This window comes from Pyricularia grisea, chromosome VII (genome assembly GCF_004355905.1).
Source record: "Pyricularia grisea strain NI907 chromosome VII, whole genome shotgun sequence".
In the NCBI taxonomy this organism is placed as follows: Eukaryota; Fungi; Ascomycota; class Sordariomycetes; order Magnaporthales; family Pyriculariaceae; genus Pyricularia; species Pyricularia grisea.
This window is the reverse complement of record NC_044975.1, coordinates 756273-783730: the sequence shown is the minus strand read 5'-3', so window position 1 is coordinate 783730 and position 27458 is coordinate 756273. Positions and strand designations below refer to the sequence as shown.

The window sequence follows — 27458 nt, the reverse complement described above, 5'->3', positions numbered from 1 at the left end:
ATGGGCTTGATGGTGGCGGTTGATGAGTTGGTATATCTGCTGAAGGACCCTTGTGTCAGATGTTCGAGAAAGGCTGAATTAATCAAACTGATAAGCACTTTGATTAAGAATTCCATCCAAAATACTACCGTACAGCCGAACTACCTTATACAGATAGCTTCAATATAAGTTTTCTCTAAATGGAACGGTGGCTTTCATCTCATGGTTAGTGGAGCCAGATGCAGGGCAAACAAAAAACATGATCCTGCCGATCGGGCTAGACTTTTTCTTTTCCCCATTTCCCCAGGGACATCCCTGCATCAAGGCTTCCAACATTTAACGCTGTGGACCTGCTCTTGACGTCAGCCAGCGAGGGGTTGATTGGTGGGGTGCAGACGCCGGCAGTCCCGAATAATTCTTTACCCTGAATTATTAGGTTTATTTACCTGCAGGTGGGTGTTCGAACTTATCTACTCTAAATGAGTGAGAGGCAGGCTTCTATCCTCTAGCTCAGGCTTTAATATCCAAATAAGATCAACGGCGCGTTTCCGTTGAGGGATTGGCCTGGGAAGGCTTTTGGTTTTGACGCTGAACCTGATCAATCGTGCACAATCCTAAACCACAGCAGCTAGCAGGCCTCGCCCGTCGAAACTCACACCAAACCCCGCACGTCAAGATGATGTCCGCGCAGTTACAACAGCAGGCCAACGCGGCCGCAGCGGCCGCCGCTAACGGAGGCGATGGCGTCGCGACTCCGGCAGCTAGCCAGCCCCAGGCTATCGATGCGATCACTCCAGATGTCGAGTCACCTGCTTTGCGAAACCGAGCTGGTGATAGTGAAAGCCCATACATCCAGGCTCACCAAGATACGCCCGTGGCATGGCAGCTGCTTGACAAAGATTCTGTCGCACTAGCCAAATCGCAAAACAAGCTCATCTTTATGAACATTGGCTTCAAAGCCTGTCACTGTAGGTTCCAGTAACACTGACTTGCAGCATGGATCAGGACATTCACTGATAGCCATACTTCTTTGCCAGACTGCCGCCTCACAACGCAAGAGTCTTTTCGCAATAAGAATGTTGCAGATCTACTCAATTCGTCCTTCATACCGATAATTGTGGATCGCGAAGAAAGACCTGACATAGACAGCATATATATGAACTATATTCAAGCCGTCAACAACGCGGGCGGCTGGCCGTTGAACGTTTTTCTGACTCCTGAGCTTGAGCCTGTTTTCGGGGGTACGTACTGGCCTGGACCTGGACGCAGTACCTCGGCTGCGGCTGAGGACGGAGAAGAGCCTCTTGACTTTCTGGGTATTCTCAAGAAGCTGCAGAAGGTATGGACGGAACAGGAGGCCAAATGCCGGAAGGAGGCGCAGGACATAGTGCTGCAGCTGCATGAGTTTGCTGCTGAGGGAACCATGGGGGTGGGGAACACGGAGAAGGTTCCCTCAGCAGTCGCCGCTGGCACTGCCGTTAATGTATCCACGGAAGTCCCGGAGCCTACTACGTCGACAGAACCATGCACAAAACTGGTTTCTGCGTCTACTCCGGCAACAGATCTCGATGTTGACCTGGACCAGCTGGAAGAGGCCTATGCCAACATATCCAGAACCTTTGACCGCACCAATGGTGGCTTCAATATATCGCCCAAGTTCCCTACTCCACCAAAACTCTCGTTCCTTCTGCGTCTGGCTCACCTACCCCCTGAGGTGGGTGATATTGTTGGTGGCCCGGAAGAAGTTGCGAAGGCGACTCACATGGCAATCGCTACGTTACGCGCATTACGGGATGGAGGCTTGAGAGATCATATTGGGGCTGGCTTCCACCGGTATAGTGTCACAGCGGACTGGTCTGTTCCGCACTTTGAGAAGATGATCGCAGACAATGCACTGCTCCTTGGGGTGTATTTGGACGCATGGTTAGGACAGGCGGTCAAGGAGGGAAGAGCTCTGACACTGGAAGACGAGTTTGCCGACGTCGTACTTGAGCTGGGCGACTACCTGGGCAATCCCGAGTCTGAGCTCGGGTCGAGTTCAATACGTCAAGGCTCTCTGCTGGCCACGAGTGAGGCATCCGACTCCTATCAAAGGAAAAGCGATAAGCATATGCGAGAAGGAGCGTTTTACCTTTGGACTAGGCGAGAATTCGATGCCACTGTCAGCAGCACAGAAGACGGAGATTTGACTAATGGGAAGCACGACGGTGACTTATATGCGCGGGTGGCAGCTGCATATTGGAATGTTAAGGAACATGGAAACATCCCAGAGGAGCAAGATCCTAACGATGAGTTCATCAACCAAAACGTCCTACGTGTGGTCAAGACGCCCACAGAGCTCAGCACATCGTTCGGTATCGCAGTTGATGAAGTCCGCCAAATTTTAGCTGAGGCGAAGAAAAAGCTGAGGGCCCGGAGAGACATCGAACGTGTGCGTCCGGAAGTGGACGAGAAGAAGGTTGTTGCATACAATGCGATGGCCATATCGGCTCTGGCACGGGCTGGTGCTGTGCTCCGGTCAACTGGACTTGACAAGAATCGCGGAAACATATGGATTATGAGTGCTGAGCAAGCCGCCAAAGACATCAAGGCCAAATTGTATGATCAAGAGACAGGAAAACTCAGCAGGCACTGGTTCAGGAATAAGAAAAGCTTAACGGATGCGCTGGCTGAAGACTATGCATTCCTCATTGAGGCATTGCTGGACCTTTACGAAGCCACTGGACATGAGAGTGCTCACCTGAATTGGGTACAACAGCTTCAAGGTAAGACAATATTGCAGCAAACCTAAGTGAACCGCAATTCTAACATTTCTATCGGTAGACAAACAAATCGAGCTTTTCTACGATGATGTGGCACCGTCTAGTCAAAGTCTTGACTCTGAGGCGAAGAAGGCTCAATCTGGTTCTGGCGGGTTCTACTCAACAGCAAAGGAAGCACCGCATGTCATTCTGAGGTTGAAGGATGGCATGGACACTTCACAGCCATCCACCAACGCCGTCTCGGCCTCGAACCTCTTCCGACTGACCCTAATCCTCGATAATTTGGAAAACAGCATCAACGGAACGAAGAATGCAAAGCGGTACGACTACGGTACCCTGGCACGAGAAACCATAAAAGCCTTCGAAGTCGAGATGCTGCAGTATCCATTCCTATTCACTGGACTGCTGACCTCGGTCGTGAGCGCTCGGTTAGGAGGCCAGGCGGCTTTTATAAACGTCGGGCAAGGACTTGGAGCTGAAGATAGCTCGAACGTCATCGTGCGAGAATTTGCTTGCAAGCCCAGAGGTGGACTTAGGGCGCTCTGCGTCAAGAGAAAAGATGCCGCCCCTCAGGAAGTCAGTGATGGCGTACCTGGGATTACTAGTGGTATTGAGCAGCTGAAGACGGGTGAGCACTGAAACGAAAGAGCTTATAGCCATTCACAATTCTGACGGGATTTTTTTTTCACAGTTTCTTCTCTGCTTTCAGGCTGGTTTCGTGGGTTTGGCATGTGATGTTTTGATAAATAGATCTGTAAATACCTACTTCTATTCGTTGATAGATTAACTTTTCGGGTCAAAGAGGGGAGGTTTAGGAGGAGTTGATAATTCAATTACATATTGATTTTGTTGTTTAATTAGTTTCACCTGAGGTACGGGAAATGAAGTACCCCCAGAACGAGGAATGGGTGATTATAAGTTGTGGTGTAATGTTGGACAAAGCGAATTGACCGTACGGAGTTGAAAGCATGGCCTGTCCACACAGCTTGGGTACTTATGTTCGTGAGTTTGTAACCTCAAGTACCAACTTTGAAGCCCTTTAGCTAACTAATGCCGAGAATCAAAGGATAATAGCCTGCGGAGGATGGCTTGCCTACTAGACCTAGACGATAGCATACAAGAAATAAGTGTCTAGCAAGGAATTACATGTTCTGGTTAAAGAACTTCCCAAATGATTCATAGCGTGATTATTTTGTTTTCTTCTTAAGATTCCAAGTAAATAAGGACACACTGATGGGCTACTTCAAATGAATATAGTAAGACGCTCATTGCCCTCTCAGCTAAATGCATTCATCTTTTCAGCTACACCACTGTATTAGGGACAGAGCTGCCGTAGTTTCTGGCCCCCCGAAAATCCCCCACAAACCCATCTTTTTCAGCTCGCAGATCTTGGCATTCCTGCGGGAAAGCCTAGCCTAATGTCAAACCGTTGTCTGGCACTCATGTTGCACACTGCTGGAAAAAAAAAGAAAAGGCTAGCTACCGTGGGGAAAAAAAGAGTGCGAATCTTACTATACTTAGCTCCCGAGGCTCAGATCTTGGATGTGCTCAGCCTCATCAACGGGATGACACCCACCCAATCACACCCTCCAGACAATTCATCCCCTGGTACTTCACATAGCACCCCGGGTACGCTAACAGATTTGAATTGTGGTAGGATCAACACACAAAAAGATGTCAGAAGCTTATCATGTCCCCAACCGATTTAATCCTCTTCGGTAATGAGTTTTGGGGGCTTAGGTGTACAGCAGGGGTTCGAGTTTTCGGGTAGGGCTCCCTTTCTGTGTTTAGTACGCAGACAGATACAAACATGAAGTTTGCTGTAGCTGCGTTTTGTCTCGGTTAGGTGTTGATGACGAAAATGTCGGCAATCACTTGAAGTTGTCGGTGGTGAAGCCGTCGAGGGGTAGGTTGGGGGCGAAGGATGGAGTCATGTCGTACTATACGGCTATGTTTAGAGCTTTCAGCTCTCTCAAGTGTACACCGACGGTGTGACGGTGGTTACATGGCTTTGATGCTACGAATGCCCTCTTGTGAGTCGGTTTTGAATTGCCGTAGGTTCCCCCTTCCGAAAATTCGATATAAAAGCAGCAGTTTGCCTCTCAACATCCAGAAAATAGAATCCACAAAGCCGTCAACACAAGAGACACAAGCAACAACAGCACCAGTGATACCTCCAGATCCCCTTTTCAAAGCTTCAAAGACATTTCTTACAAGAAAAAAGAACAAAAAAAAACATCACAGGCCCCTCAAAAAAATGGCACGCACACAAACCCTCCTAACCCTCGCCCTCACCATCCTCTCCCCCCTGGCAACAGCGACGCCGACCCCACCAACCCAAGACCCAACCCTAGCCCAGTTTGAGGAGCGCTTCGTCAACTCGCTCCCCTACACCTCCGACAACGCAACCACACTCCGGCTGGTGGGCTTCAAGCGCATGGCGCTGCCGGCGGCCGACGTGGCGGCGTTTGAGAAGGCGTGGAACGACCCTCCGTCCGAGTGGCGGCGGCGTGACGAGGGCTCGGCGACGACGGGTCGCCACGAGGAGCACTTTTGGTACGATCGCGTCAGGAGGGAGGTCAGGGTGTACTTCCCCGTCGAGGGGGCGCTGTTGAGGAGGGGTGGTGCTGAACAAGGGGATGGGGACGAGTTTGTCGAGGCAGATGGGTTGGGGCAGGTTGTGGGCGTTGGGGAAATGGTGAAGAGGGATGTTGATGGTGAGGGCAGAGCAAGGGCTGTGGTTGGTAGGAGAGCTACGGATCAGGTGTCGGGCGTTGAGGGGAATGTCATCCGGGACGGGATCATGTATGTGCTATTCCCCATTTTCCCCTTTCCACGTTTGACTTGAGTCGCTGGAGAAGATTACTAACAGAGCGCGAAACAAAAACAGCTACCTCGAAAGCCCAGCCCTACCAACACGGCACCTGGACGCCCGCACGACCATCTACGATTTTGGCATCAAATCGTTGGACCATGACAGCCACAGCCACGACCATGATCATGATCACGACCACGAAGTCGAGCAAGACCAGGGCCAGGGCGGTGCGAACTTTGCCAAGCGTGCAGATGGAAAGAAGGGCTGCCTCGAGAACCACAAGGGCAATAATTGCAGCAAGGCATATGGTATCAACCAGGGTCGGTGCCCGATGAACCCCAATACGTGCATGGACTACAACGGTTGGAAGACGGACTGCAAAAAGGGCACCACGACCAAGTTTGGAATCCCGACTTTGAGCAAAGCCATAAAGTTCCTGGGTAGCGACTGCTCGGTGAGCATGGCGAGGGGACATTGCTGGAATGAGGTTATGTGAAGTGGGTAGTAGATTGGTGGTGATGGTGATGATATTTGGTGTGTCTGGTTACCACAGAATATTGGGCGATATTCTTACGCTTTTCCCAGGTTTGAAGACAAACATAAGCTTCCAGGGTAGCATGGATGTGGCATGACTAGAATAGAGATATGGAATTAAGCAAAGCGATCAACCTTCTTTGGAGATATGCCTCCATATCTGAAGCAATGCTTGTCATTCGAACTCGGTGAGCTGGAAGGAGAATCAGGTCGCTTTTGAGTGCAAACATTTGCCAGAGTTGATTTCCGTAATAGGCGAAACAAATGTGAAGGAGTCGACCGGAATTTTTTGATAGGCATGATGGATGTTTGAGCTATATTCAATGACTAAGATGCCAGCATCATCAGCAGGACCCCCTGAAATCTCTACCTTTATGCCCGAGGCTTCCAATGTGATGCTCCAGTTGGTTCCGAGCTGGGAAACCCACCTTAGTTAATCTAACCAAAGAAAGAAAAGCGAGTACATGACGGGAGGTTATCTTTATGTTGAGTATTTAGCGTGGTTATGGTTATAAAATCATCATAAGAAATTGCATTGTAAAGGTTGTTCCGCGAATCGCGAATGATGATCAAACTTGGAGTAAAGTTAACGTGTCTACCACGTGATCGCGAATTCTACAGCAACCTAAATTGACATCGCGTCATAGGGGTTCTCCAGCGCGATGAGGGGTACCAAAATAATTCAATCAATTTGTCGCGCGCTTTTGCCCCGCACGCCCATTTGGATTATCAAGCAACTTTTTTTTTTCTTGTTGTTTCTAAGCAAGCAACTCTTTACTAACGTACGTTGGCTGTTTATACCTGCCAGCCGATCTTTATAAATCCTAACTTCTGCTTTCTCTGACTGATTTCATACCTTTGCGACCAAGAAAAAATACAGAAAACTTTGAACATAATCTTGCCTCTTCAGTACAGTCCCTGAACCAAAACACCGACTATAGCTCTATTACTATTTACTTGCAAAAAGAAATGTCTTCCTCAAAACAGCCTCACCAGGAGGACCATCCTGATTCGGAGCCTGAGATGCTCGATGAGGACGATGCTCTTGAAGAAATTGACGCATCCGAAGATGTCGACGTTCCCATGGAGAGCGACGACGACGAGGAGCCCGAAGAGATCAACCTGCACAACGACGGCGTCGCATACTTTGACCAACACAAGGACTCAGTTTTTGCCATTGCCCAACATCCAACCCGTCCGTCACTGATCGCAACAGGTGGATCTGAAGGAGACGCGGACGACGCACCCGGCAAGGGTTACGTCTTTGACACTGCACACGTTCCCCAGCGCCCTCTATTACCACCAAACTTTAGCGGCGAGCCCCCGAACCCCCCGGTCGCGCTGGACCGTCTGTTTGAGATTGATGGACATACCGACAGCATCAATGCTCTGGCTTTCACGTATCCCGAGGGCGAATATCTCCTCAGTGGAGGTATGGACGGCAAGCTGCGCGCATACTCGGTCAAGGCGGCGCCATTACAACCGGGAGCTGCGTCAAGTACGCCGGCCGCGCAAATCAGCTTCCTTGCCGAGTCCCAAGAGGTTCCCGAAATCAACTTCCTATCACCCTGCCCCAACGGCACATCACACCCGAACGTAGTAGCCCTTGGTGCATCCGACGGCTCCGTCTGGGTGTACCAGGTGGACGGCAGCTCCGATCCAGCGCTTCAGATCCTGCAGTCATACTTCCTCCACACCGGTCCCGTCACAGCATGCGCCTGGACCCCCGACGGTGAGATGCTTGCCACCGTCTCCGAGGACGGCAGTCTCTACGTCTGGGACGTGTTTGGAACGGCCTCGGCTGCCGGCCTCAAGGCTAGCGACAACGGAATGAGCGTCCTGGCTCTCACATCAGCAGATCAACGATTCGAAGTCGAAGGTGGCCTGTACAGTGTATCAATCTCCCCCACGGGGGCTGTCCTGGCCGTCGGAGGTGCAGGAGGCGCCATCAAGATCGTCAGCTTGCCGCGGATAGACAAGAACACGAGCGCGCAGGCCGGCAAGCGCCGCGGCGGCGCAGCCAGCAACGCCATCGAAGGCGGGCAGATCCTCGCCAGTCTGCATGCGCAGGGCGACGGCGTCGAGACGCTCTCCTTCTCGCAACCCGGTGCGGCGGGTGGCAGCGGCACGCTTCTCGCTGCAGGCTCCGTCGACGGTTCGATCGCCATCTACGACGCAGCGCGCAACTTCCAGGTGCGCAGGTTGATCAACGGCGCGCATGGCGATTTCAGTGTTGTCAAGGTGGAGTTTGTCAAGGCAAACCCGCACCTCCTGACTTCCTGCGGCATGGACGGCGTCGTTAGGAGGTGGGATGCCAGGGGAGGTGTCACGGCGGGCAGCCAACAGCAGACCCAGACGGGACAGGCTGGTGGCCTGCTCAAGGAGTGGAGGGGACACCGAGGTGATGGAGAGGGTGGTGGCGTGCTGGGATTTGTGCAGGGTGAGGCTGGCGAGAGGGTTGCCACTGCTGGTGATGATGGTGTAGTGTTGGTTTTTGAGGCATAGTGTGCTTCAAATGAAAGCTTGATGACATGGACTTTGCTGACTCATAATGTGTGCACAATGTCTTATTATTCTACGCTAAATTGATTTCGAAACGCTTGCCCGAACGATACTCTCTAGGGGTAATATTACAAAAAAAACAACATTTGGCAAAACACCATAGGAACACTACAACCTCCCGTTCCTACAACCATCATTCATGCCCAAAGACGTTCCGCCAGGCCTTGCCCAGCGCAAAGTCCCTAAAATGTACATCCGCGAACCACTCCTGCCTGAGCTCGACCGTGCTCTTCCGCGCCTTTGCCTTCTCCCAGCCCTCCTTGGTGCCCTCCACGTGGCCCGCGTCGGCCCTGATGTCGCTGTTGCTGCCGGACTTGCCGATGCCGGCAATGTACTCCCACTGCGCGATGATGCGCTGGTGCTGCGCGTACGTCCTCAGCTCCCCGACCTCTGTCATGATGGCCATCATGACGTCGACGGGGTTGTCGAGGTCGAAGCTGGAGCGCACGAGGAGCCGCGCCGCGCCCGACAGGGAGACTAGGTACCCCGTCGTGCAAACGATGGACTTGGCGCGGAAGACGACGCGTTTTTGGTTCAGCGGCTCCTCGACGGGTCCCCACTTGAAGTCGGAGCTGGGCGCGTGCGGGTCGTCGTACACGACAAAGTTGCCCCTCGACGTGTCGTAGCAGTGGCCCAGGGATAAAATGTCCCAGACGCCGGAGCGCGCGAGCCAGGGGTCGTCGGGGTCGTCTTCAAACACGACGTCCGGGTTGTCCTGCTGGAGGAGTTTGCGAAACCCGCCGTTGAGCCGCCCCATGATCGGCCGCAGGTTGACGTCCCACCCGGCGTCCGACTCGAGCACCAGCACGGCCGGGATCTTCCTTTCCAGCATGTGCTGCCAGACGTTTGCGTGCGCGCGCCAGCAGCCCTTTTCGCCGTCCTTCAGCTCGCCTGGTTTCGACGTCGGGGGCATGCCTTTGTCGTTTTGGACGTCGGCGACGTCGACGGCCGGGAAGCGCGTGACGTCGATCCCCGAGAGGTGCGACTGGATTGCCATGGCGTCGTACCGGTCGTGGCGGTGCGGCAGGTTCAGGAACACGATCGAGTCGAGGCCCAGCGTCCGGTTCGAGGCGGCTTCAAGCACGGATCCGTGCTTTTTGGAGGGTTCTGTTTGTGACTTTGGCCGGCTCATCAGGGAGGCTTTGCTGGAGACGGCGGATAGCACGGCGTCTTTGTGTGGGGTGGGGATGCTGAGGTATGTTATGAGGAGGAGGCAGAGGGAGGCGGCGCCGACGACGCCTAGTAATCTCTTGTTCCCGCGTGTTTCAGCCAACATGTTGTGCTACTTTTTTTTTCTTTATGTTTTTGCTTCGGACGTAGTGGTTTCTTGCAATGATGCCAATAAGCTCTTATAAAGCATTTTAAACGTCTAGTCTAGGTATGTGTATGTCTAAAAGAGAATGTAGGATCCCTAGTCAGATGGTACAACAAAACGTAAGGGGGTTTTAGATCCAAAAATAAGGTAGATCAAAGTATCGAAAAGCAACAGACAAAAAAAAATACAAAACAGGCATTTTAAGTAAGTAACATGTCAGTCCTCCGTTGGCCGCAATAACGGTCTGTAGACGTCTGGGGTTGGAATGCACCAGTTTTAACCAACAGTTTTTTATTATTATTTTAGTATCGTATTCCAGGTTTTGTAAATAGCTAGTTGTGACGGTCTTGCCGTGATAATGTACTCTGAGTGCAAAATTGATAGAATTGATATTCTACAAAGGGGAATATTTGTTATATGGTAGGCTAACAGCCTTGTAACCTTTTGGTACCCAAATAAAGTTACTATTAGCGTTAAGAGAAGAGAGCGAGAGAGGAGTTTTAGCCCCTTTTGTTACGTGTAAATATAGTACAGGTTACGTGTCTGACCCTCGTGCTGCTAGTCATATGGAGATCCGTGCAGTAGCCACGAATCCGTAACAATGTTATCAATAATGGTTGTTAACAGGGGGTTAGGTGTTAGTCAACCTAGGTGCGGCGTAGCTAATAACCACTGCTCAAAACGCTGAAACTACAGGTGGTAAATGCACTAATTTTGGTAACAATAGCCATATTGGTTGGCGGGAGGATTTTGCTTTGTGTTTTTATATACCGTCCGATTTCGAAATAGGGGTTGGTACGCCAGAAAAGGCTCCGATATCGTAGGTAAATTTCCGATAAGTTATTGAGCTTCGCAGACAGAGAGAGAGAGAGAGAGAGAGAAGGAAAAACAAGACTCCATAGCCTGGAATGCTAGCCAGGTACTTTGTGAAAGCTCATATTCATATCAGCCATAATATTTTTGTACCCGAGCGATACGCGCCCATGCTCCATCACAATTACTCCTGAACCAACTGGAAAATGTTACCATTTTGCGGCCACTTGGTACTCCATGAATCAGCAGGGGCCCAAAAGCAACAAGCGTAAAGTAAAAGTCCTTGGTGGGCTTAAAATTGAGGTTTAAATTCTTATTTGCTAGCAACCCAGCTTTAATCGCTCCTTGGCGTCCCGACAGTCTGGCAAGACTAATTTTGACAGTGGAGCGAGCGTCTCAACCGTAGACCGTTTACGCCACGAAAACCGGATCCTTTGCTCTTTTCGTTTGCTTTTCTTTGATATTTTTTCTTCTTCTTTGACCTCCTCGACGCTAATGCAGGTGCATGACTTTGACCATCGCCTATTTTCTGTAGGGCAAGGGTTGTGGTCGTTGGTCTGCTTTTGGCAGGTGTGATGTCCCTGCCAAGAGGGCTAACTTGCAGTTCCCTTGCTTGTATCATTCGAAAATGCTTTCTCCTCCCATCCCTGTGCCCTGTCGAGACAACATCATACCCCACTTTCCTCGTGATTGTCCAGTCTGACAGCGATGGAGCGGTCAGCGGAACTCCACGTCGATGATATTTACGGCAGATCCCGACTTCACTCTGGCTGAACCAAGTGCCACTCAAGCCTGCGCCGCAACACTGGGTTTTGTGTTACGCTCCGCACACGAAGAGAGAAGTTCTTGAGATTTACAACGTGGAAAAGGTAGACTGCGACGACCCAAGGCTGTCGACTTTCGCGGCGGGGGCCAACCGACCACGAGGCAAAGAGCCAAGACTCGCTGGCAGGACTGTGGTGTCAAGTCAAGTCGCCATGTCTTGACAATCCAGTGCGACGATATGGGATGGCAAATCTCAATATTTCGCTACATGAGCTGAACCATCGCGTGTGATCATCGCGGATCCCTTTTATTACCTTTTATTGTCAAGCACTGAGGGTAAAATGCTCATGCTACGGTACTCACAGTGGGAGCATCAGCAGCAGTGGTGACCCACATCTCTGGCCTGACCAATGGTGCCTGGGACTCTAGCACCCCGCCCTCGGCGCGCTCCGAGTTCTTTCATTCACGAATGGAATGCACTCTCTTGCTACCAATTCCACGCTGCCGTCATGACTGTTTCCTGACATGACACTGGTCGGGTACGACGCCAGCTTGACCACCCACAACTGCCACCTGGAACCGGGGCAACCTGTGCGGCGTCTTTGATATCAAGGCCTGCCACCTTAGTTTCCCTGAAGCTTCAGCTGCGATTGTACCGTCTTTGGATTTCTCCTCACCATCAACCATTACCACCCTGACCAACTATAAGCTCTTTTCTCTCCCGGCGCTTCAGGATGTACTGCCATGTTTGCATCCAGACGCTTCGGGACCGCCACCGGGGAGTGATGGATCTCCCTAATGGCGTAATGCTCTTACATCATCAAACCTACTCGTCTTTCAAGTCATCGGCAGCTTCTTGTGCCATCTGTACTTGTCTGTGGGAAAAGGTATCACGCCTACCGACTGGATTCGGCGGCATGGTTGAGGACTGGATTGCAAAAGGTGATAATGAGGCACCGCCTGAAGCCCTGCCGGACCGGTGGCCGGTATTTGAATACGCTCGTCGGTATTACGCAACAACTTTGTCGCTGGTTGAGAACAAGGCTGCCGCCGCCGCTGGATTAGAGCACGTTAAATTCTATATTGAGGCGAATTGCAACATCCCACCAACGGCGTCGCACTTGAGCTGTACATCGGCTGCGGTAGCTTACATATGTGTGTTTGATCTTGTTGATATTCACGGTTAGTCTCAAACAGTCTATTATCGATGCGGTTGCTTTTATAGTTACTCTTTCCGTGCTCTAAGAAGCCTATCTACCTAGGTGACAGACAGCCCAACCAACCTTCTTCAATTTGACGATAACACTTTCGCTGCATCGCCAAGAAGGATAGCTTCATCTTGGATCGACGAGTGTCTTTCGAGCCACGCACTATGTCTCAAGGCCGGGTCTGTGGACTCAGGATGGCTGCCAACCCGCCTCATTGACGTGGGTCGGCAGGGAGAAGTTCAGAACGTGCGTCTGGTCACGACTGCCAGCGAGCCTACTCTTCTGGGGTCATTTGCTCGATATGCGACACTTAGCCACTGCTGGGGTACGGCTTCCTTCTTGACTCTAACCAAGTCTCGGTTCGGAGATTTGTCTCGAGGCATTCCGCTTGCAAATTTACCCAGGACCTTCCAGGAAGCCATCACCGTGTGTCACCATCTATCAATTGGCTACATCTGGATCGACTCGTTGTGCATTATCCAAGATGACGTGGACGACTGGCTTTCCGAGTCTGTGAGAATGGAAAGCGTGTACGCCAATGGCTTCATCAACATTGCCGCCAGCACCTCCCAGGAAAGCTCCCAAGGCCTTTTCCGTCGACGAGATCCCAGCCAAAGTCCTGTTCGGCATCCCCTGGAGGTGGATTTTGAAGGCACAAATGGAGCGGATTGTGAAGAAACTACAGAGTATGAAGAGCAGCAAGAATCAAAACAAAAAGGCAGACAGTTGCACAAATGCTTGATTGTATCCCGAGAGGAGTGGATGAGCGACGTGGAACAAAGCACCCTCGCCATGCGAGGCTGGGTACTCCAGGAGCGTCTTTTGTCGCCTAGAATCCTGATCTTTGGAAACCGTCAGATCTATTGGCAATGTTTTCAGACTTTGCGTAGTGAGGAGGGAACACCGATGCTGCGACCTATTTATGACAAGGACATCAAAATTCCTTTTGGTCGTGCGCTCAAAGATCATCATGATTGTCAAGGAGAAGACGGGACCAAAAGGCTCCTGGCACTATGGAATCAGATTGTCAGTATTTACTGTCGCGCTCAGCTCACAAAGCCTACGGATCGTCTCGTAGCTCTATCAGGTCTGGCCAAGGCGTTTTCGCAGAAGCTACCGCAAGATAAATACCTAGCCGGAATGTGGCAGAGCAACCTGCGTCTAGATCTTCTCTGGAAGTGCAATTATTATTTTGAATATTACTCTCTCGCCGCTACTCCTTCATCCTCATCGTCGCCGAGTCTCCAACAAACCGAGTATTGCGCCCCAACCTTTTGCTGGGCATCGGCGTCTCTGCCTAATGACATTGAGACAGTATCCATCTCAGAAAACCCCATAGTGTTTTATTTTACAGTCCTGGACTTGCAATTAACGCACAAAACCGAGGATACCACCGGCCCTGTAACCGGTGGATATTTGGACATTCAGGCCAAATTAATCAGGGTCGTGTTGTCTTTTACTGAGGCGTCTACAACATCAATCCGGGGTCCGGGAATAGTGCCAGTAAATATCAATTTCGGCCTTGATAGAGACGGTAATCCTGTATCCCCACTGGGAGAAATATATGCTCAGTTCGATCGCGCCATTGAACTTCACAATGATGACGAATTGGTAGTCTATTTTTTCGTGGCCGCGGTTGATGTCTACTTTGACAGCAGCGACGAAACGGAGGATTCTGGTGGACGGTCATGGGTCGCCCTAGGGGCTACATGCATGCTTCTCGAGGTGGTGGACATGGAGTCTGGCATTTACCGTCGCATCGGCATGGCAGATCGGCTGGAAACATTTCTCAAGTACAAGGGGGATGATTTGGAAAACCCAGAGCATGGCTTACTCAAGGCTCATGGCTTGCCAGATGCGCCCATTCCAAATAGGGGACGAAGTGATGAGGAGTATATCTTTCGAATTATCTAGTAGTTGCTCTTCCTTAACATTTAGCCCAGATAGCGTGGTCTCAGGCGTCTTTGAGGTAGAGTTTGGGGATCGAGGTGCTATAAGGCTGGCAGTTTAAATATTTTATTGACAATGACATATATGCCTGCTGTGTTGAAAACGAGGCGAGACGTTAATCAATATTGGTTCAATGCTTGTAAGTTCATCAACTCCTGTGCAAGCTTCCCGGTCAATCAAGTATGTATGGACTGGGGATATATATATCATCATCATCAATGCCGGATGCGGCACAGTCTGCCATTCTGCGTCTGCACCCCCTGCTCCCCATCTTCGACCACCCACCTCTCACTTCCAACCGCAGTGACGGCATAAAAAACATCATTAGGATCCCACTTCCTCTTGATCTGGCTAAGCTTGGGGTAGTGACCCCCGTAGAAGCTCTCCATCCAATCCACCTCTCCGACGCTGGCCTCGTTCAAATACGTGCCGCCCCCCTCAGCCACGGGAGCAACATCTCGCCACGGCTGGAGCACCTGCTCCTGGAGGTACCTGTTCTGAACCGCCAGCGCGGCCGGCGTCGAGTGGTCGGCCGTGCGGTTCGAAGATGTCACGAGGAACAAGACCATTTCCCGAAACGCCGGGTTCACGGCGTTGTCTCTGTTCCCGACGCCCGCGGCGGCGTTGCCGGGCGCGTTGTGGTATCCGAGAAAGTGCTTCCCGGACGAGACGTGGGATTTTATCAGCGTGTAGGTCTCCTCGTACTTTTCGACAAAGTTGCGGCGCGGCACCAGGCGGTTCGCCGGGAGGGACCCGTCGCTGCCCACGGGGAACTGGTTGCCGCCCCATGTTGCCTGGTATGCTGAGTAGAAGGATGTGTGTGGTGTGGCTTGGTGGGGTGCCGAGAGGGAGATGTTGTTCGCGTCGAGGTAGTCGAAGAAGGGCTGCACCACCCGGTTGTAGGACTCCAGCGTTTGGTTCGGTGCAAACATGTAGTTCATGCTGAGCTGTGGCGTGGGCCACATGATGTAGAAGGAGTAGAGGCCGGCGTCGGTCCAGTTGAGGAACTCGTCGTAGAACTTTCTCACTCCCTTCCAGAATTGGTCGTTGCTGTTGTTGGACGTGTCGAGCGTCCACTTGGCCGTCACCACGTTCATCTTTGGGTGCGCGCGGATGACGACCGACACGACGACCCCAAACGTGCCGCCGCCGCCGCCGCGGAGAGCCCAAAACAGGTCGGGGTTTTCATCTTCAGAGACGGTTCGCAGCCGGCCATCGGCAGTCACTAGCTGGAAGGCCACGACGTGATCTGCGGCCATCCCGTATATGCCGGCGAGGGGATTCTGGCCTCCGCCGGTGATCATGCCGCCAGCGTAGCCCACGCTCTGCAAATTCCAATGTCAGCATTGAACTGAAAGTTATACTTCAGGTCGGGCCATCATGGTATTCCTACCCAAGATACGGCACCCAGGATGGTAACATTGTGCTTTTCAGCTGCCTCGTACGCCTCCCTCACGCTCACGCCAGCAGCCAACTTCAGTGCTGGGCCAGAGTATCCTGGGCCTTTGTAGTCGGGCAAGAAGTCAATGTCCTTCATGTTATGCATCCACAAGCTCAACGCACCAGCACCTAGAGACTTTCCAAGGTAGCAGTGGCCGGTGTTCTTGATCACCAGGCGCATATTAGTCTTGCGGGCAAAGTTTACGGCGAGCTGTATCTGGGCGACGTTGGTAACGTTGACTGCATATTCTGGATATCCCCCGATGGTGCACTCTGAGCCTGAAGTGTCGTTCTTTGCCTTGCACGTACGACCCTGGAATATGGGCCAGTAGTTGGCTGTAGGATCCGCGCTGAGAAAGTTGGCGTTTGTCAGGTTTGTGATGATATTGAAACACTCGGCCTCATCCCTCGGCCCCCATCGAGAGTCGTAACAAGGAGACCCTAAAGGCTTGGTAGGAATCAGAGCCTTTCCCAGAAGAGCGTCGAAGACATCCCAGACATTGTCGATTGGCCAGTCCTTATCGCCGGGGAAGACTTTGCAAGCGGTAGCTACAAGACTACCAGTTGCGTTGACGGCGTTAACATCGAAAGTAAAGTATTGGGCATAATCGGAGGTAACCTCGTTACTGGCAATACGGTCTATGACTTCGTCCGTCAACTGCCGAACCTCTGCACTTTGAAGTGGTGCGCCTGCTGCCTCCGTCTCAGCAACGGTAGTCACAGCAGGTTTGGTATCTGCAACGGCGTCATAAGCAAAAGTAGAGACTGTCCAAAAGAGGCAGATGGCAATTCGTAAATGAGAAACAAAGACCGCCATGCTGACGACGTAGAGTAAATACTTGAGCCGGATGCTGACAGCGTGAACACAATCACAATATTCATTGATACTGGTTTGTTTTGTGGCCTTTGTGAGACTAAATAGGAAATTTCTTCCCCGCTATGAAGCACAGAATTGAAGCCGAGATCGACAAATATTGCTGCACCTCGCCCCTGAGCGACTAGATATCATCCACACCTGCGAATGCATGTCAGATTCGGCACCCCGCTGCTCGTCCTCCGATTCGGCAGATGAAAGCAGAATAAATACACACCTTGTACGGGCTCCCAATCCTTTTGAAATTGCCGAAAGTATAAGAAGTTTCCCCGCTTGAGGATAGAATGTGTATTCGCCGCCTATCTTGCTGCTGCTGCTGCTGCTGCTGGATACCTATCTTCTTAGGGTTGTGGATCTTCTGGCATATCCCAAGTATGTCGCCTCAGCTCATGCAGCGTCTTCCGACCTGGAATTTCGTGCCACTGTGATCTCTCCGGCATCTCAAGATACCGGAGCGTCATCGTGCCAATAAACTCGGATGATGACGCGAGACTTAAAGCAATCGTATTGCTATCGACGACAGGTCCGCAAACTCATGTTCACAAGCCCGGTGAGTGTAAAAAACCTGCCGGGTTGCCGTACAGCTCCGGCTTTCATATTGTGTTGCCTGTCGCTCTCAGCACGACCTTGTGATTATTGACGACTGTGCCATCTTTACCCTCCCATTCCGACAGTATAGCTGTTTTAGAGTATGTTGGTCGTGGCACCGGCATATCTTCTTGCAAAACGGACGTTCTGGGTTGGTTGACAACTCGGCAATATTGAAAAGAGGCTACGAAGCCAGGAAATATGTCCGCCGGTGTCAACTTAAGCTTAAGGCTCGTCTCCTGGTTCATGTCGCAGGTCCTGCAGATGAGTCCCGCAGCCAGATTCAGGGGCATAACGTCCCGGTCATGACGGCGTGGAGAATGCATTGCAGCCCAAGGTACCAGCCCGGTATAATAGCCATGTTTCTGGTTACGACACCTGCGGATGCTAAACACTGCGCAGCAACGGTAGAGTCTGTCCGCCGCGTAGGTTTTAATAGAAAAGAATGGAATGTTGCTTTCTGTATAGTTGAATGCCATCTTCAACTTGGGTTTTCTGTTGCCAGTACCGGTTAACGCACTATTTGCAACCAATGTGCCATGATGAAGCTATTCATCCGTCTTCTTACATCGTATCAAGTCACAGCCACAATCCTCACCTCAATCAAAATGTACAACTTCAGGTGCACTCTACTCTCAGCAGCATGTGTTCTTTTGTCACACCTGATACTGTTTCTTTTTGGGGAATCCCTGCTAGTGACCGACTTCAGATACATCAGAGCCGTAACAGCACCTCTGGAGGTAAAATCATAGCTTATCAGTTTGACTGGAAGCAGGCCTACACTAGCGGAAATATGTCTATTCATATCAAGGCGCTTCATGGTCAGTTACTTATTCGAGATAGGGAGGAGCAGAACTACAGCAACTCTCAACCAAAATTCGAGCTTTCTACTCCGTCCCTTAGTGACCCTTCTTGATCACCTAGCTTGCTCTATAACTGACAAGTCATAATAAATCAGATACAGAAATTTCTTTGCAGATTCTGGCGAGACTGGCCTATGTCTTTGTCAGATTTACCCAAATTTGATACATGCTCCTGCAAACCGGAGAAGAATATCAGAGACATTCAGTGGTCCTGGTCTTGGGGAAGCCCATATGCGACGACATATCAGATCCAGCGCCTGGTCGCCAATGCCAACACAGCAGCCTGTGTGTGACAAGAAATAAACAAGGCATTGAGACCCTCGTCACAGTTAGAAGCGAACGGTCGAAGCTTGTATCACCGCTGGGGTTGGCTTTGTGTTCTTCCGCAGCTCTTTGGCTTAAATAAGTCCGATCAAAGACACAAGTTGTTTGAGAAACGGTCATATGGAGCACTTGCTTATTGTTGATGCATACAGTTGTGGCTAGGCTGACTATAGAATGCCGCGGCAAATCCGTCACGGAGGAGAGCGAGTATACCCATGAGAACCTCGTGCGAGATGAGCCAATGCAGCATCTGTGCAACTGGGGCGATATTTATCGTGTTAATGAGGCTCTAGGCAGACTCTGCTGACAGGATTATAGACACAGTCATCTGGTTGTTATATCTGGTTGTCAACGTGGTCCTCGCTTTCCGCTGCTGGTTTCTTTCGAAATGACTCTCGTAGTCAATAGTTTGACTGGTGGCATATGAATGCAGCTCTCCTTGTCTACGACTTTTCGAGTATATAAACGCATTATCTCCGAGCCTAGTTGGACTAAGCAGCAAGTCGCATCCGAGATCATACATCTCGGACGACCTGTTTACTTCAGTGCCGCCACCGGAGATCCGGGCTTGGCGGGCAATAAGAATGTAGGGTCAGCGCAGCAGTTTGATATTACAGGGACATGCGCCTCTCAGCACATCAATCACTCTCAACCAAATACAAGCTGTTGGCGCATTTGCGCGTCCAGACCTTCTCACAACTCTAAGACAGGCTTGTCCCACTTGTGGCTCACATGGCTTAAGAAGTGCAAAAAGGTCGCCCAGGTAGGAAAATAGTTTCCACACCATCCGGAAGGTCATCCGTCAGGGGTCAAGGTTTTGTGCTGGAAAGAACTGTGGAACGTGAGGAGAGACAGCGGAGACGGGTGGGAAGATGAATCTCATTCCAAGCCCGGTAACCACCGACAAGGCTACTATCGGATGGATCAAAAGACGGGGCTCTGGAAGGGTCGGTTCTCCCGTGGGCAAATCGGCGGGGAGCATAACCGAAGGTGCAAGTCAGAACACCGAGAAAGAAGGTAGTTTCAAAGGTTGTACAGGAGACGCCACCGCCAGCGCCCCCCGGAACAAGGTCAGCATTCTTTGGTGGATAACAGTAGGAGAGCGGAATGCTGTACGTGTTGCTATTAAGCAGCCAAAGCCACACGCTGTGTTCGACATTGAAACAAGTTATGGGGGTCCCGACATGACGGTCGCAATGTGTGTACCACGATGCATTTTGGTAGGTCCAGCTGGCCATTCCTCAATCAAGCCGTCGGCCTAGAGACGAAGGCAAATATCTCGACATGAATATGAGGCGTATAGTGGCCCGGAGCCAAGCCAAGACATTCTCAGGACCCTGGGTAGTCAAGCTGTGTTGGTAGAACTAGAGCACACGTGCGTACCAAAGCAACTTGATGTAGTCGAACTCTTGAGATAGTCCAGGCAGTCCTAAGGCTTCGGCCGACCCGCAAGAAAGGTGTGGGCTTGGTGGCGATTGACTAGCGACGCTTTCGCACTTGCTCAATGCCCGTCCAGGTATAGCCAGCTAGATCTAGAAGCCAAAGTCTTCTAATCAATACGACAGAACCAAAGAGAGGGCACCATTGGTGTGTTGGCACATGAGTGTCTGCTCCAGATGGTCGTACAACACGAAAGGGGTCTGTCAAGGCCGGCGCGGCAACGACACCAAGGTTGGCTCAAATAATCCACCAAGCGCAAAGGGGAAGGTACAAACGCTACCACCCGCAGGCCGGGTCAAGGATAGCTGCAGGCGGTTCATCCCATATAGCGCGGGGACAGAAGCTAAAAACACGGTGTTGGTTGGTTGGATGGATAGGCACGTCGTCCGTGGGACTGGTATCGACTTCGTCCCTCTTGTACGACTGCAGAGTCAGCTGCCGTGCCTGCAAGTTGTGCAATTTCAAACGAGGGGCTGTTGCTTCCAAGGATTAGAATTGTCGTCGCAAAGCTGACTGCCGGCTGGCCATTCGGCAAACAGTCCTTAGAATGTCGACAGCTGAAATGCGCCAAGAGCGACGCCATCGCGGTTCCAAGTCTCGATTGAGATCATGGTTGCCGACATTGATTGAGTGGTGAAAGAATTTCGCCAAGTCTGTCGATTGCGAGATGCACGTCTTTGTCGGCGGCCTGGCCTGGTCTGGACTCGGGCGCCCGCGCTAGGGCGCTTGCTCGCTTGTTAGAGTTACAAATTGACGACCAAAGAAATGCAGTGGAGGGAGCTCCGCGAGGTACTGCTCTCCCAGAAGATGTAAGAAAAATTGGAATTCCTCAGACCGGCAAGCGACACATATTTTGAATTCATGTCACTCATTGGTGCAGTGGTTTGGGGTAACATCCGGCCGCGAAATGAGGCCTGTTTCGAAATAGTTGAACCTGTAGGTTGGTGTTTGGCGGGAATGGAAGCAAATTTGGTAACCGCAGGTCGATTCCCTGTAGGGAATCTTCATTCACCCCCAGGCCACCCCACCCCAGATGCCGTTGATAGGGTGGGACTGGCTGCAAGGTACCGGGGGTCTATTCACGGCGCTAGGATGATTGGTTCCTGCCTGATTGGGAAAAGACATATGGGAATGGAATGACAGCTGGAACCCCAAAGGAACTGTACTTTGGCCACGTCTTTTGTGCAAACCACATGCTACGACATGGAATGACAGCCTCAAAGCTTTACCTAGCCGTGTGTCCATCTACCTGGGAAGCTGAGAAACCTGGGTTGGTGTGTTGGTCGTCTCTCTCACACTCCGCCTACAGCAAAAATATACCCACAGGGAGGGAAATCGGGAGGGGCATACCCCGGCTTCAATATAATCAGATCCAGATCCAGATCCAATTTGCGAATATTGTACAATCTGTAAATATGGAGTTTTCAGCATGTACATTGTTTTGAGTGTAAGTCATCGACACAAGTCACATCCAAATTATTCCCGTCCCAGATTCGAATTGTATGAAATCATAGTAGCTGATGACCAACTAACAAACGTATCTGGTTAACAACGCCCCACAAAATAAATGTCACCACGATACCTCAGGATGGCGGAGAATGGTATAACAAAATACTCCAGAATCCAGTCATTTTGGCAATGCACGAGAGTTTTCAGGTTTGTTACATGTAATCTCACCCCAATTTGAGGTGACGTAAACAAGACCCCTACTCTCGAGTGAACTGCTCCCAGAAAATGGGTGAGAGAATACCTTATCGATCTCAAATGCTTGCCCGGATGGCTGCCTGTATTGGCTGCTCCAAAACCAGGCCAAAGAACATTGATCCAGCCATGCGTTTGCTTGCGTCTCTCGTCAGAAATCCCAGGTTAACGCCTAGGCTGTTCTCAACGTTCCTGGACTTGATATAATTTTTTCTGTTTCTTCCCCTCCCTCGCTCTCTTTCTGTTTTCCCCATCCACACCGAAAAAGTCTCCCTTTTGTGGGGTGTGTTGAACAAATCCATCTTCAGCCCAATTAATCACACCCCCCTCAGCGAGCTTCCCGTAAGTTGTACTCCTCGAAATTACTTGCAAGAGAAAACGGCATTTTGCAGCTGCAAAGTAGGGCGAATTCCCGAACTGACTTGGAAGTGAATTTTTTGACGAACTTTCTAGTACACTCTTCATCCTCAACTTCCACCAGTGCATGGCTTCGTTGCAGCAACGCCATCTAACCTCGACAACTTCATCCTCCACGGCATTTTCTTTACCTTGGTGTCTAAAGAATCCCTTCTGTCAACCAAAATTCCTTTTGTTAACAAACAATTTCGACAAATTCCAACTCCTTCATTCTGAGGCCAGTCCCGTGTTATTGATACCCCTTTATTTCGGTTCTTTTCCTGCATCTTATGTCTGCACATTACTACCTTGCATCAAGGTCCACCCACCACCATGTAGGTTCTTCCGAGACTTAAACTTGGACTTTTTTGGTGCGTGAGTTTGTGAAGACCGATAAGTCCAGAGTCGACTCCAGCTCCGTAAACAAGACAATACGGCTTCACCGTAGGGCTCGTCTAGATTCGTTTACTGATGACACTGCGCCGTATCGTACGACTTTTCTGGATCGTTGCTGACCATTCGAAGCTAGATTAGACCTGCATTGAGTCTGGCAAAATATTCTCGGGAGATATCGAATTCATCTTTCACGATCTCGGGATTCTAGTCTTGAGGTGTCTAACACACGCACACACACACACACATACACTTGACAACTGTTTTTCTGTTGTTCAACCACACTCCTTCCCCTCTTCCAGGAGTATCGGCGTATATCTACCGCCTTTCTCGCCGGTTCTTCCTGGAGCCTTGGGGATATCAGAACAGATTATCCTCAGCTTTCTTCTGCAGATCCAGATTTGCTGCTCAATATCAGGCATTTCACCTGTCGAGATTGGACAACGAAAGGTACGACAACTTTCCAATGATGATCAGCACGCTACCATACCTACCTTACCTACATGCCCTGCCTTCCTAGTACGTTACTTTGATGTACCTACTGCTTTCACCCTCTGCACTGGCACACAAAAATACCTGCCTCAGTAACCCACGACGCAAGAGCCATGTACATTCACCCCATGTACAAACATTTATCCCTTCCATAACTGTTGATCGCAAAACACCCTCACTTCTTTTTTTGAATACTGTGGCTCACGGCCTCGCAGAGTAAATCACAAACATCCATTGCTTTATCCTATCTGCCTTTGCCGTACCCAATTTTATTGGCTTGTCGAGTCAATACAGACAAAGCCTGTCCTTTGTCTGCAAGCAAATCAAAGAAACGCAGCTGCCAGGCAATTTTGAAATAAAGAGTGCTTCTATTGAGGAACCTCGGAAATTTCCTGTAATTGTCGGGCCATTGCCGGGTCATCAAACATTCCACCATTCCGCCTTGCCCAAATTCATTACCACATCATTCCTTCCTTCCTCACAGGTCGCAATTTCGGACAGAACCCACTCCTTCCCTTTGATATCGCATTCCTTCAATACCAAAAGTTTTCACTCTTTCTACTACTTCAAGCCTAAAAACTCACTTTCATTCAACAGCTTTTGTTCTTTCGAAACCGTCACGAATACTCTTCCACACTCGTTGAGCAACTTCTTTGGATTGTTTGGAGTACCTCCTTTTAACTCTCTCTTCTGCAGACTTCTCTTTTTTGGACTATCACCATCCAAATCACATTTTCCCAAAATGAGGGCCTCACTTTGCCTTGTTGCCTCCGGCGCCATCCTTGCCCTGGCAGGACCTCTTGAGAACCGTGCAATCCACACAGAGTTTGTCACCGACATCGTCTATGTCACCGTTACAGAAGATTCTGAGCCAACATCTACTGCTGTTCCCCAGCAAATTCCACCAGCGGTGACTTCTTCCGTGGAGTCTCCGGTTTCGACGACAACACAACAGCCCCAGGAGACCAGTGCAGCATCCGCACAGCCAAGTGTTCCAGTCGAGACCAACATCAAGAAGCAGCAGTCCAACAGCAACTCCAAGGCTTCTAAGGGCTCCAACGCCTTTGAAAATACGGCAGTTTACCACCACAACATCCATCGCGAGAACAACTCGGCTAGTGCCCTCGAGTGGGACAGCACGTATGCAGACTATGCTGCGAAAACTGGAAAATCCTGCAAGTTTGCGCACGACCTGTGAGTTGAGCCTCTAATTACGGTCATTTTTCAATGATTTCTTGCTAACATATCATATCCAGGTCCCCCGGTGGTGGCGGTTATGGCCAGAACCTCGCCATGTGGGGATCAAGCAACGACCCCGAGAAGCTTGGCGCTAACACCGCCATCGCGCAAGCCATCACCAACATGTGGTACAACGGCGAAATTACTCTCTATCCTTCTGAGAACTACGGTCTTGATAACCCGGTTTCGGGCCAGTTCGAGAAGTATGGTCACTACACACAGGTTGTCTGGGCCGGCACTAAGAAGGTCGGGTGCCATGCTGAATTCTGCCCCAAGGGCACCATGTTCAAAGACATGGGGGCTTGGTTCAGCGTCTGTAATTACTATCCTGCAGGTAGGTACTCTTGCATACAAGCCACATAGTCGCCAAGGCAGTTGCTAACATAATACGTTTTCCACAGGCAACATGGGCGGCGGATACGGTAAGAACGTTCTGAGACCTCAGAACAAACAAACTATCACGGCTTGATATAAAACCTGCTGCTGTCTTATCACTTTCGATTCGAAAAAGAAATGCATGGGTGTTTGGGCGTTGGTGTTATCTACAGAACCTTGACCGCGCAGCACCCTGTGCAGTGAGGGCCTGCCTGGTTGGCAAGCAGAAGTTTCTACTTTTTTTTGGCAACTGCATGTTCCTACTTATACCGCAACTGCATGGCGGCGTTCTTCTTTATCTTGATGCTCTACTCATTTTCTTCTTGTATTGTATGCATTTCAATTTCTTGATCTTTCCATTCTATTCCATGACTTCTTTATTACCTGCACAACTGCAATACTTCAAGGTGTTAGGAGATGAACACTTTCTTTTTCATTTTTTTTTGCTGAAAGAACACTCTGGGCAGTCCTGATAGAACCATCTATCTCTGCTGCTGTTACAATTAAAGGCATTGGGCCAGCTTTTTACCAGACTCTCGTGCATTGCAAGACAACATCCTGACCTCCTCGAGGCGAGAATGCCGCGTGTTTGTGAATTTGGCGTTTACCGGATGTTATCCCAGTTGTTGCGGCGTTGAAGACTCGAGGGATTCCGGTGATATCGGCATGTCTTGGTGTTTAGATTACCGAAACCGCAGGGTTGGGTGAATGCTGCGCACTCAAGATGAGGGAAGACAGAGTCAATTAAAATAAAGCAGCGATCACTTCAAGAAAACTGCACGAGGAGGTATGACCAAGATACGAAGCTCTTTATTTAGGACACAGGAACAGCCTTCATATTTACTACTCCTGACCGTACATCGTCATTTTTGGCCCAAGGTTCTTGGCCAGGTAGAACATGTAGTTGTCAGGATATCGTCCTCAAGTAAAATACTGCTGTGTAATTGGTGATCCGGACCTGGGGTGCTTTTTGGATAAGTGAAACAACACACCGGCTTCAGCGCGAAATGAAGTTTTTGACAACTAAATTTTATGCGGAGACGCATTCTTTAGCCGTATCAGAAAAATAACTTGCTTGTTCCAGACCGTTGAGAAAAACGCGCAATCAGGAATCATTCATGAAGTCTTTGAGAGTATAGGATGTTAAGCTAGACCCTAACCCTCGTATCGTAGTAGCGCCGTACAATTAAGAATAGTGGGGCTCCGTCGCGGTCGCGACTTTGAATTCATATCGAAAGCCGCCGAGCGACGTCACATTTGCCGAGCCTTGAGCTCTCACCTCACAACTTACTCCTGCCAAAAGAGCCAATTCGAAGCTCGGCACCTGCAGACGCAATTAAAGCCACGAGCTGGCCATCATGAACCAAATCAGGGCAATACAGGCGCTCAACAAGAAGGAGATTGAGCAGGGAATGTAAGCTTCCAATCAAAAAAGCCCCCCGTCAACCCCCATGCCAAATATCATCCATTGCGTCGTGAAAAAAAAAAAAAAAAAAAAGTACGCAAAGAGACTAGAAAAAAAGGCTAACCACCCGTTCACCCACACCATGCAGCTCCCCCGAAGCATCATGGCACGCCGACTACCGCGACACGGCCTTTGTCTACTTTGGCGGGTTGGACGACACGCTGTCCGAGGGCGACATCATCACCATCTTTAGCCAGTACGGCGAGCCCGTGTTCCTCAAGCTGGTGCGCGACAAGGAGACGGGAAAGAGTAGGGGGTTCGGCTGGCTCAAGTACGAGGACCAGCGCAGCACCGACCTGGCCGTCGACAACCTCGGCGGCGCCGTCATCAAGGACCGCATGATGCGCGTCGACCACGCGCGGTACAAGGGCCGGGACGATGAGGACGACGAGGAGTTTAGGGTCGGCTGGGAGGATATGATGAAGAAGCAGGGTCAGGTCGTTGAGGAAGAGGAGGATGAGGACGAGGAAGCGCATAAGGTGGCGAGGCCGTTGTTGAAGGAGGAGAGGGAGCTGCAGAAGTTGCTGATGGAGCATGATGACGACGATCCAATGAAGGAGTTCCTCGTCGAGGAGAAGAAAAAGGAGGTCGAGGAGGCGCTGGCGAGGGAACAGAAAAAGAGCAGCAGGCGGAAGGACAAGGATGGCAGCAGGTCTTCGCGGCACCACCACCACCACCACCACCATCACAGATCCTCGCGAAAGCACAGGGAAGAAAGCGATGACGAGGCAAACTCGGACAGGAAACGGAGGAAGCGGAGGGACGACAGCCGTTCGCGTGAGAGGAGACGGCGGGACGAGGACAAGGACAAACACAGGGACAGGGATAGTCGGCGACGGGATGATTCCAAGGACCGGAGAAGGCGGGAGAGGGACGACGATGGGCACCACCGGAGTAGAGATCGCGTTCGACAGGATAGTCGGAATAGGGACAGGGATAGGCATGATCGGGAGCGGCATAGGCGGCTGCACGATAGTCGCGAGCGCCATGAGCGAAAGAACGAGAGACCAAGGAGCAGGTCACCGAGGGACTGAGTCTCAAAGATCATGTGCAATACTAAGTGTATGATGATACCCCATGAATCCAAAATAAGAGCGTATTCATGTTTGCTGCCAGATACTCGTGCCACAAGAAAAGACACCAAAAGAAGTATATACGCTCAAGG

The 27458-nt window shown here is 50.7% G+C and overlaps 8 protein-coding genes across 8 annotated transcripts; 6 read left to right on the top strand and 2 right to left on the bottom strand.

Annotated features, from left to right (window-relative positions):
* Positions 1-369: 369 nt before the first annotated feature.
* Positions 370-3731, top strand: PgNI_10265 (uncharacterized protein). Its single transcript, XM_031130238.1, has 4 exons — positions 370-431; positions 608-947; positions 1017-2744; positions 2803-3731. The coding sequence occupies exons 2-4, from the start codon at positions 656-658 to the stop codon at positions 3378-3380; spliced, it is 2598 nt and encodes an 865-aa protein (XP_030979640.1). The 5' UTR covers positions 370-431; positions 608-655; the 3' UTR covers positions 3381-3731.
* Positions 3732-4998: 1267 nt separating this feature from the next.
* On the top strand, positions 4999-6052 carry PgNI_10264 (uncharacterized protein; the record flags this gene model as incomplete). Its single annotated transcript, XM_031130237.1, has 2 exons — positions 4999-5546; positions 5632-6052. The coding sequence occupies 2 exons, from the start codon at positions 4999-5001 to the stop codon at positions 6050-6052; spliced, it is 969 nt and encodes a 322-aa protein (XP_030979746.1).
* A 1007-nt stretch (positions 6053-7059) lies between these two features.
* On the top strand, positions 7060-8595 carry PgNI_10263 (uncharacterized protein; the record flags this gene model as incomplete). The annotated part of the gene is made up of 1 exon (XM_031130236.1): positions 7060-8595. The coding sequence occupies one exon, from the start codon at positions 7060-7062 to the stop codon at positions 8593-8595; it is 1536 nt and encodes a 511-aa protein (XP_030979642.1).
* Positions 8596-8785: 190 nt separating this feature from the next.
* On the bottom strand, positions 8786-9928 carry PgNI_10262 (uncharacterized protein; the record flags this gene model as incomplete). Its single annotated transcript, XM_031130235.1, has 1 exon — positions 8786-9928. One exon carries the CDS (start codon positions 9926-9928, stop codon positions 8786-8788), a length of 1143 nt encoding a protein of 380 aa, XP_030979641.1.
* Positions 9929-11559: 1631 nt separating this feature from the next.
* PgNI_10261 (uncharacterized protein) lies at positions 11560-14667 on the top strand (the record flags this gene model as incomplete). The annotated part of the gene is made up of 2 exons (XM_031130234.1): positions 11560-12727; positions 12815-14667. The coding sequence occupies exons 1-2, from the start codon at positions 12280-12282 to the stop codon at positions 14665-14667; spliced, it is 2301 nt and encodes a 766-aa protein (XP_030979644.1). The 5' UTR covers positions 11560-12279.
* Positions 14668-14752: 85 nt separating this feature from the next.
* On the bottom strand, positions 14753-17047 carry PgNI_10260 (uncharacterized protein). Its single transcript, XM_031130233.1, has 2 exons — positions 16097-17047; positions 14753-16028 (listed from the first exon to the last, which is right to left on the bottom strand). The coding sequence occupies exons 1-2, from the start codon at positions 16958-16960 to the stop codon at positions 14919-14921; spliced, it is 1974 nt and encodes a 657-aa protein (XP_030980269.1). The 5' UTR covers positions 16961-17047; the 3' UTR covers positions 14753-14918.
* A 6909-nt stretch (positions 17048-23956) lies between these two features.
* Positions 23957-24922, top strand: PgNI_10258 (uncharacterized protein; the record flags this gene model as incomplete). The annotated part of the gene is made up of 3 exons (XM_031130232.1): positions 23957-24408; positions 24471-24787; positions 24855-24922. The coding sequence occupies 3 exons, from the start codon at positions 23957-23959 to the stop codon at positions 24920-24922; spliced, it is 837 nt and encodes a 278-aa protein (XP_030980073.1).
* Positions 24923-26132: 1210 nt separating this feature from the next.
* Positions 26133-27327, top strand: PgNI_10257 (uncharacterized protein; the record flags this gene model as incomplete). The annotated part of the gene is made up of 2 exons (XM_031130231.1): positions 26133-26242; positions 26382-27327. The coding sequence occupies exons 1-2, from the start codon at positions 26187-26189 to the stop codon at positions 27325-27327; spliced, it is 1002 nt and encodes a 333-aa protein (XP_030980232.1). The 5' UTR covers positions 26133-26186.
* Between the last annotated feature and the right edge of the window lie 131 nt (positions 27328-27458).